This window comes from Azolla caroliniana, unplaced genomic scaffold (genome assembly GCF_043228905.1).
Source record: "Azolla caroliniana isolate FFs.n. ecotype wild unplaced genomic scaffold, voAzoCaro1.0.p SCAF_6, whole genome shotgun sequence".
Taxonomy (NCBI): Eukaryota; Viridiplantae; Streptophyta; class Polypodiopsida; order Salviniales; family Salviniaceae; genus Azolla; species Azolla caroliniana.
The window spans coordinates 2,472,480-2,480,795 of NW_028230441.1; the positions used below are offsets into that span (position 1 = coordinate 2,472,480).

Consider the following 8,316-nt stretch of genomic DNA (forward strand, 5'->3'; position numbering starts at 1 on the left):
CAAAAAATAAACATATATTTCTCAAACTCAAATACATCATAATGAGTGTTTTAAGATTCCTTTTAGACTAGCAATCCACCTCTGCAAAGGTACATGCATGGTCTAAATTTGATCATTATTATCCATCACCATTTGTTTACTTTTTTTTTTTTAGTTGTACATTCATACCCAGAAAAAAATATACATCCCCAAAAAAACCAAGATCCTGAAGAGTTTCTGAACAAAATGTACCCTATGACAAGAAAATGGTTTCCTGTGTTACATGGAAATGGTTAAAAATGCTGAAATTCCTCAATGTTTTTTCCCATAGCTTGAACTGCCTGTTGAAACATATGACATATATGATCAAACACATGAGTATACATCACCAGTCTGCCCAAAAACAAAAGTGGCACTCCAGTTAGGCCTTACCATGTTGTGTTGGATAGTATGGTTGATCATGTGGTGGATGAGCTGTCAAACCAAAGAGCAGTATAGAGAATTAAATATAAAAGGAGAAGTTGATTCATACAAAACCAAAGCCAGAGAGAGAAACATGATATATGATGTAATAAAGAGAGAATAAATAGAAAAGAAGAAATTCATTCATGCAAAACCAAAACCCGCGAGAGAGAGACATGATACATGGTGTAATAAAGATGTGTGAAAGGAAGGATTGAACCCAGGACCTTGTAATCATAGCTAAATAGCTTACCCCTGTGATACGGCTATTAGAATAATAAAAGAAAACAGAGACAATTGTGTGTCTGTATCTGCATGTGCTGTAGCTGAGTAGGTAAGGTTGTCCAGCAGCGACACAAATGGTCATTGCATTCAACCCCTACATCCCACAGTAGCATCTATGGAGGTCGTTAAGATAGTGATAATTGACCCCGCATGCATGGGTTAGCAGAAATTTAGCTTATCACCAGTAGAACCCAAAAGATTGAGCTTGTAGATAACCAAGGACAAGGTAATTGTCTTTCAAATCACCGGTGATGCGAACATTCTCAGTAATAATAGTCACCCTTCAAAATAAATGATACTGAAAACGAGATAGAATCATCCCTTACCTGTAGGAGGATACAAAGATCCTACATTGTATGGATCCGGATGGTATCCTTGCGGAGCAGGGGGGTATCCTTGTGGGGCCGGAGGATATCCAGGAGCTGGAGGGTACCCTTGAGAATAGCCTGGCGCAGGTGGAGGGTATCCTTGAGGGGGAGGCGGGTATCCTTGCGGGGGAGGAGGGTATCCTTGCGGGGGAGGAGGGTATCCTTGCGGGGGTGGAGCATATCCTTGTGTGGGTGGACCATATCCTTGTGAAGGTGGAGCATAGTATGGAGGTTGACCAAACAGAGCATGGGAACTATCTGTTTTGTGTTTGTCCTTGTCCTTTTTGTTCTTGTCTTTGTCTTTGTCCTTTTTATCTTTGTCCTTTTTGTCCTTGTCCTTTTTGTCCTTGTCCTTGTGCTCTTTGCCTTTCCCTTTGTCCTTATCTTTGTCAAGACCTCTACTGTAAGATAAAGATTCAACAGGATAACCACTTAATTTCTCAGATGGAGGGTATGATGAAGTTGGATAGGTTACACCAGTCAGAGGTGGATAGGCAGGTGGATAGGCACCATCTAAATTAGGGGGATATGATTGTGGGTAATTTACATCATCTTGGGTGGTCGGAGGATATGAAGGTGGATAGGCAGATGATACACCTTCAGATTGGGGAGGATACAATTGGGTATGGGGTTGGGTATAGGCTGGTGGAGGATAAGTAGCAGGGGGTTGGGTATAGGCCGGTGGCGGATAAATAGCAGGAGGATAAGAACCACTTGTTTCATAACCATAAGGCGGATAAGACTCTTTACTCGGGGGATATGTAGGTAATGTGGTTGAAACAGCAGGCGGATAGGGTTGATAACTACCTTCATTAACATGAGAACCTAACTCCACAGTAAGATTTTGATAGCTTGGGTAGGTCTCTTGATTGAGTGTATATCTGGGTGTTGGATCCAATTTATGCGCGGTGGCCAGAGGAGCATCATATGCGTCTTTCAGCGGAGGATATGATGGGGTGTTATCTGGAGCATTTTGTGGATAAGCAAACCCAGTGCCACCAGATCCATGACTGTTCTTACTACTTTCCACTACGTGAGGAGCTGCTGAATCCGTGGTGTGAAGTGTAGAATTGTATTTTAGAGATGATTCTTTCTCCAAACTCATCTTTTTCAAAGAATCGCTTACAGCTTCCAATTTACTAAAATCATTCTTTGGTGCCACATAGCTGTCACTTACCGAATATTCATATACCTCCGAAACCTTTCCTTCGTTGTTTGATGCTCTCAAAGGCTTCTGTAGACAGAATGAGAAATCCGTGTCAAACAAAATGCTCAATAATTTAATAAGCAAAAAATATGGAGAATTGTGTTTGTGGTTTGTTAGAATTCTGGCAGAATGAATTATAACGCCCTTGAAAGCTTAGTTTGAAAAGTAGTAAGCAAAGTCTATGGAAAAGTAAGCTATGTATTTTGCCCTCCTATTTTAACCAGGATATTCATAGTTCTTCTCAATGTGTATAGATTTCGAGCAACAGTTAGGCCAAAGTAAGCTATGTATTTCACCCTCCCATTATAATCAGGATATTTGTAGTTCTTGTCAAAGTTTATAGATTATCACAATTTTTTTTCTTTCATAATTCTTCTCTATGACTGTGGCTAGCTTCAAAAAGTTTTAACTCGTCAATTTTAAAAAAAGTGATAACACATTGCATTGTGCTTTGCACATAATCTCTTCTTTCTATATATAAATTTTTCCAATCATTAAATTTGTGAAAAGAGCAGAATGCACCAACTTGTGTATCTGGCTTCCACTTCCATGCAGCCTTTAGTTTTCCTGTCTCACCCTTTTGTGGATTAATAAGAGCGCTTAGTGTGGCTTCTTCTTTTCCAACCATACTCAGAATAGGGATCCTACAAAAGAGCAAGAATTAGTTGATACTGTATGTATATCACTACAAACATGTTAAAATACAACTTGCCATGAACACAAAAAACTTACTTTGCAACGCCCAAGAGCTCCTCTTTTTCATTATTTACTCCAAAAACTTGGACCACCAGTTCTTTGGACATGTCTTCTTGTTCAAGATTGAATTCAAGAGTCTCGTTCCATACTGGCAGCCTTCCATGATCTGAAACAAGTGAATCGAATCTCTCGTTATACACCCGATGAAATTTGGTCCAAGCCTATGTGAAACCAAGAGAAAGATACACACACATCAATATATGTATATACTACCTTCAGCAGTTTTCGTACAGCGTTGCTCTTTGTTGCATCTCAATATAGCATAGGTATCATTAGGTTCTGGCACAAGAATTACAAATACAAGAGTTTAGAATATGAAATTTCTGACAAAAAACACACGGATCAAACGCTAAGTCGAGCATTATCAAAATACATATATGACAAAAAAGAGGAAACTTTGCAGAGATTAAATGTTTGGGCTTTAATGAAAATTAAATCCATTAATAAAAGAGATGAAAAGAAAAAGAATCTTCAAAGGGCATTGAAATAGATTTACGGCCATGGCCATGGGTTTAATGAGGTAATAAAACTTACCTGAATCAAAGGATGCATAAGGGGAGAAGGAGGCAGAGATAATGGTGATCTCCAAAGTTCCAGTTGCCATACTCAAGACAATCTCAGATCCGCCTTGCTCGATTTCTCTTCTGATGTTATGTTAAAACCTGTTTGCATGCTCTGATCTGTTCTGTTCTGTTCTGCTCTTATTCGTCGTCGTCTTCATTTTGTAACGCGTTTGTTTCTGACTTTCGAGTATTATTACAATTTACACATATTGATATAATAAATGATAAAACTATCAATGACGCGTCTTAATTTGGGAAATGCCCCTCAGTTTTGCTTTATTCCCCAAAAGTACCCCCCACACACACATTGGTTAGTCAAAATATGGCATCGTTATCTCACATCATTTCTTCAATGCATTAATTTCATACGAAATTTGGCTTCTAATATAATGGCTTTCGAGATCGCGTGGTGAATCTACCTACCTCAAGATGACATTTAAATAATCCTAAATAATCCGATAAAGTTGTAAAGTTATTCCTTCACTAATGCTTTCACGAGCTTCATTTGCACCCAAAAAAAGGTATTGACTATTGTTTCAAATGATAACATTATCAATTTATATGAATCACCGCATATAGCTTGAAAAACAATCTTAAGGTACAACCTAATAAGAAAGAAAATATTCATCGTTTCATAAATTGAGCATCTCTAGAAATCTTTTAAGAAATAATGACCGGTAATTTGAGAATTGTGAAGATGTCCAATGTTGCATTCTCACATGCAATAGCCCATCAATGAACTTCCAAAAATTCAAAACAGGACCAAATTTTTCAAATAACTAGCACTATTTGACCAACGTCATAAAATATTCTCGAGATGGGCGATAGATAGCCAAGGAATCCTACACACAAGCTATACAATTAGAATTAATTAATACATAGTTTTCTTGCCATCTATTGTGGTTTCATTGAAAACAATGTGGGCAATCTTGCATTACAGGAGCTCCATTGTTATCACCTTCATGAAAAACCCCATCTTGCATTACAATGTGGCCAATTTTGCATTACAAAAGCTCCATCGTTATCACCTCCATGAAAAAACCCATCTTGCATATTATTATTACATGTATGAAACACATCAAGTGGTCCCTCTAATCTACACATGCAATAGTGAGGCAGGAGCCAAGATCACTTCCCATCCTACAAGTATTAAGATAACCTCCAATTATCTAAAATTCCGTCACACTTTATTTATTAATACTATGTAAATCACCTCAAAGTGTGTTGAACAAACCCATGTCCAAATAGCACCAGAAGTTCCAACTGTATATTTTGTAATTATACATTATGTGGTACTCAACAAGCTTTAGGGATAAGCAATAGTCATAATCCCTCAAATTATGAAACAAATATATAAACATGTTATAATCCCTCATATTATCAAACAAATATATGAACAAACAAATAGGGTCCCTTAAAACATAAGGGTATCCCTAATATGTAACTTTGTTATTTCACGAAGGGAATACTCTTGAGTTTGGATGTGAAGATGTCAATTCAAACTAAATACTTGGGATCAAAGTGGTTGTATATAACCCAGAACTGTTGTCAATTTCCCAAGTAAAGGCACGCTTCAATGATAGATAATAGATACATTTCCTCCATTCAATACTACTAGAAGGCCCTACAAATTTACAAATACTACATCTCTTAAGTTTCCCCTCTCCCATCATAGAAGTGTTGTTGCTTGTATAGAAGCCAGAACTGTTGTCAATTTCCCAACTAAAGGCACCCTTCAATGATAGATAATAGATACATTTCCTCCATTCAATACTACTAGAAGGCCCTACAAATTTACAAATACTACATCTCTTAAGTTTCCCCTCTCCCATCATAGAAGTGTTGTTGCTTGTATAGAAGCCAGAACTGTTGTCAATTTCCCAACTAAAGGCACCCTTCAATGATAGATAATAGATACATTTCCTCCATTCAATACTACTAGAAGGCCCTACAAATTTACAAATACTACATCTCTTAAGTTTCCCCTCTCCCATCATAGAAGTGTTGCATTATTACGTACAATGATATGAGACCTATATACACATAAACCAATTTTCACCAATTTTCATACTTACATGGTAGACATAGCGGTTAAATATCCTTTGATCAACATCTCTAGATTTAAGTATCATTTTCAAATCTTCTAGCATATTTGGGAGGCAATCCACTTCCCGCATTTTCAAACTCTATATACATTTACCATTATTTGCATACTTGCATGCTAGACATAGATGTTCTATATACTTCAATCAACATCTCTATCGATTCAGGTAGCATTTTCAAATCTTATTGCACATTTGGACGGCAATCCACTTCTCTCGTTTCTGGAAGTAAGCCTTTCCCTGAGAGGAAAGAGTTTGCTAACGGATCAATACCATTTTCAGGTCCTTGAAAATTTGCACGTTGCTCTCTTTGCTTCAAGAAGGATATATTGAACCGCTTTTCAACATCTATATGAAATATCGACTTACAAACCCTCAAAACATATTTGTAGTTAAGGTTGTCACGAAACAATATGCAAAATGTAATTAACGATAACATGTTGAATTGTCACCATAAGCAAATACAAAGATTAATACATACCATGTTCCAATTGTTCATTGAGTTGGCCATCACTAGTCAATGCCATCATAAGTTGAGGAAGCCCGAGAGGTAATGTGTCTCCCTTATCAAACTGCCAAAAGTGGAAGACTTTTCCATATGTCTTACAAAGTTCCTTCATCTCTGCCTTCTCCGCAAATGCAGGAACACCTGGCATAAACAAGACTCCACTTTTCACTTCGTACTCATGGGAGTGCCAAAGCTTCTTTTCTTCATCAGGAAGTGAGCGAAAAAGTCGTTCTGTGACGATGTATTCAATCCCGATGAGCCTTGCATCCTTGTCAGGTGAGTCATAAATTAGGCATTGATGCAAATCTTGGTTATAATGGGTACAATAATGGTGTGCCTCAACTTGCCTTGTCATGTCATAGGCATAGAAATGAAATCTACACATTGAACATTGGCACAATAATCAAACCATTAAACTTACAAAAATATTTCACTACCATTTTCAAGATAACCTTTAATTCTCCAAATTCTCCCCACTTCACAATTTTTTCTATTGGGGTGTGTGTGTGTAGAAAAGGAAACGATATTTTGGGGATATCAAACAATCAAGTGTATATTTCACCAAATTTAGGTGAATTAACAACTAAAATTAGTGCATAAGTGTAGATGATAATTGAAGTTAGCCTAAGGTAATTAAGAGAGCAATAAATAAAATGAACGAATATGAAAGGAGAGGGGAAGAGGGGTTGGGTAGAGACAAATTACGCGCAAAGGTGAGCATGGATCCTCGAGACGGGTTCGAAGCTCTGTAATGCTTCCGAAGATCCCTCGATCGCAGCCGTCGAAAACTTAATGGGATGGCCAGGAACTTCTCGAGATTGAAGAAGAGGGCCAGGACCTACGGAAGCCATCTCTCTCTCTCTCTCTCTCTCTCTCTCTCTCTCTCTCTCTCTCGATTCAATATGTGACTGTATCAAGAATCTTTCTCAATTCAATTCCAAGTACCGCTCTAGATATGTGTTAATTCCAAGTATAGAAAAGAAAGTAGTTGGTTTCTAGAACTAGTGTCACGTGTCCTAACGAGCATGCATATGGACAAATTTACCATTATGTACTTGCCGCTATACACTTGGGCCCAAAAATAAATAAAAATAGAAGTATAGTGTTGGAGACTTACGAATTTGTTTATATTCAAATTTGATAGATTTTGGAGTGGAGGTTTGATTAACTAACCCCTTTGATTGGTTGTCCAAAGACGAGAGAGTTACGTGATCTCCTATTTTTTGTTCCCTCAAAATACTCGTAACTCAATTATGCCAAGGTAGTTTGTGGATAACATGTTAATATTCTATTGCCACTCAATAGTCTTGAGTGATCCAAGGGGCTAGGTTGGTGAAGAGATGGTTATTGGTTTTGGGATGCAAAGTTAATGGAGCCATTTCAAATATTCAATTATGCCACGACACTTTGTGGATAACATGTTAATATTCAATTGCCACTCGATAGTCCCGAGTGATCCAAGGGGCTAGGTTGGTCAAGAGATGGTTATTGGTTTTGGGATGCAAAGTTATTGGACCCATGTAATGAGGGGTGGCGGAAATGCCTCGAGCACCTCGAGCCATATGGGCAATAGGTGCTATGATTGCCAAAGTAACTTGCACCACACTCCTGAGAAAGAAAGCCATTGTTGATAGGCCTTTCGTTCGCGATAGTAAAACTACACTTTTTATTAGAATCCCATCTACAATGGCGGAATGGAGCTTGCTCCCCACCACCCACGCATTCTACTTAATTTTTGCCACTTGTTTATCCTATGACATAAACTAGCAAAATTATCCATTAGCCATATTTAGCAAGACGTATTCATATTATGTGTATTGCTTTATTTTAAAGCTATATTCCTCATGGACAAGAAGTTGTTACAAATGTGGGTTCGGCTTTCACAATGGGTTGGCGTTGTAGTTGGCAATTTTACTTGGAACTTATTGTTTGAACTTTGAAGTTTCAAAGTTTCATTAGTGGATCGGTTAGAGTACATATAATCACTTGACCTAGTGGCCATGACTTATCTATATAATGGAACTTATCTTTTCAATTCTACTTGGACTATCCCTCATATTGATGTTATAATTGTCATTTTAATCAT

The 8,316-nt window shown here is 37.7% G+C and overlaps 2 protein-coding genes across 2 annotated transcripts; both read right to left on the bottom strand.

Moving 5' to 3' along the window:
- On the bottom strand, positions 1 to 3,743 carry LOC147862553 (uncharacterized). The gene is made up of 8 exons (XM_087320977.1): positions 3,592 to 3,743; positions 3,271 to 3,336; positions 3,034 to 3,163; positions 2,828 to 2,945; positions 1,797 to 2,328; positions 1,053 to 1,760; positions 412 to 453; positions 1 to 320 (listed from the first exon to the last, which is right to left on the bottom strand). The coding sequence occupies exons 1-8, from the start codon at positions 3,659 to 3,661 to the stop codon at positions 292 to 294; spliced, it is 1,695 nt and encodes a 564-aa protein (XP_087177103.1). The 5' UTR covers positions 3,662 to 3,743; the 3' UTR covers positions 1 to 291.
- A 2,144-nt stretch (positions 3,744 to 5,887) lies between these two features.
- On the bottom strand, positions 5,888 to 7,114 carry LOC147862554 (oil body-associated protein 1A-like). Its single transcript, XM_087321520.1, has 3 exons — positions 6,936 to 7,114; positions 6,204 to 6,607; positions 5,888 to 6,070 (listed from the first exon to the last, which is right to left on the bottom strand). Exons 1-3 carry the CDS (start codon positions 7,079 to 7,081, stop codon positions 5,907 to 5,909), a joined length of 714 nt encoding a protein of 237 aa, XP_087177646.1. The 5' UTR covers positions 7,082 to 7,114; the 3' UTR covers positions 5,888 to 5,906.
- Positions 7,115 to 8,316: the final 1,202 nt, after the last annotated feature.

Excerpts from the sequence above, each read along its gene's own strand:
- LOC147862553 (XM_087320977.1), bottom strand. The coding sequence starts at position 3,661 with ATGGCAACTGGAACTTTGGAGATCACCATTATCTCTGCCTCCTTCTCC. Across the intron at positions 3,337-3,591 it reads TTATGCATCCTTTGATTCAG|AACCTAATGATACCTATGCT; the intron begins GTAAGTTTTATT and ends TTCTTGTGCCAG. Across the intron at positions 1,761-1,796 it reads TGAAACAAGTGGTTCTTATC|CCCCTGCTACTTATCCTCCA; the intron begins CTCCTGCTATTT and ends CCTATACCCAAC.
- LOC147862554 (XM_087321520.1), bottom strand. The coding sequence starts at position 7,081 with ATGGCTTCCGTAGGTCCTGGCCCTCTTCTTCAATCTCGAGAAGTTCCT. Across the intron at positions 6,608-6,935 it reads ATCCATGCTCACCTTTGCGC|ATTTCATTTCTATGCCTATG; the intron begins GTAATTTGTCTC and ends TTCAATGTGTAG. Across the intron at positions 6,071-6,203 it reads CAATGAACAATTGGAACATG|ATGTTGAAAAGCGGTTCAAT; the intron begins GTATGTATTAAT and ends TATTTCATATAG.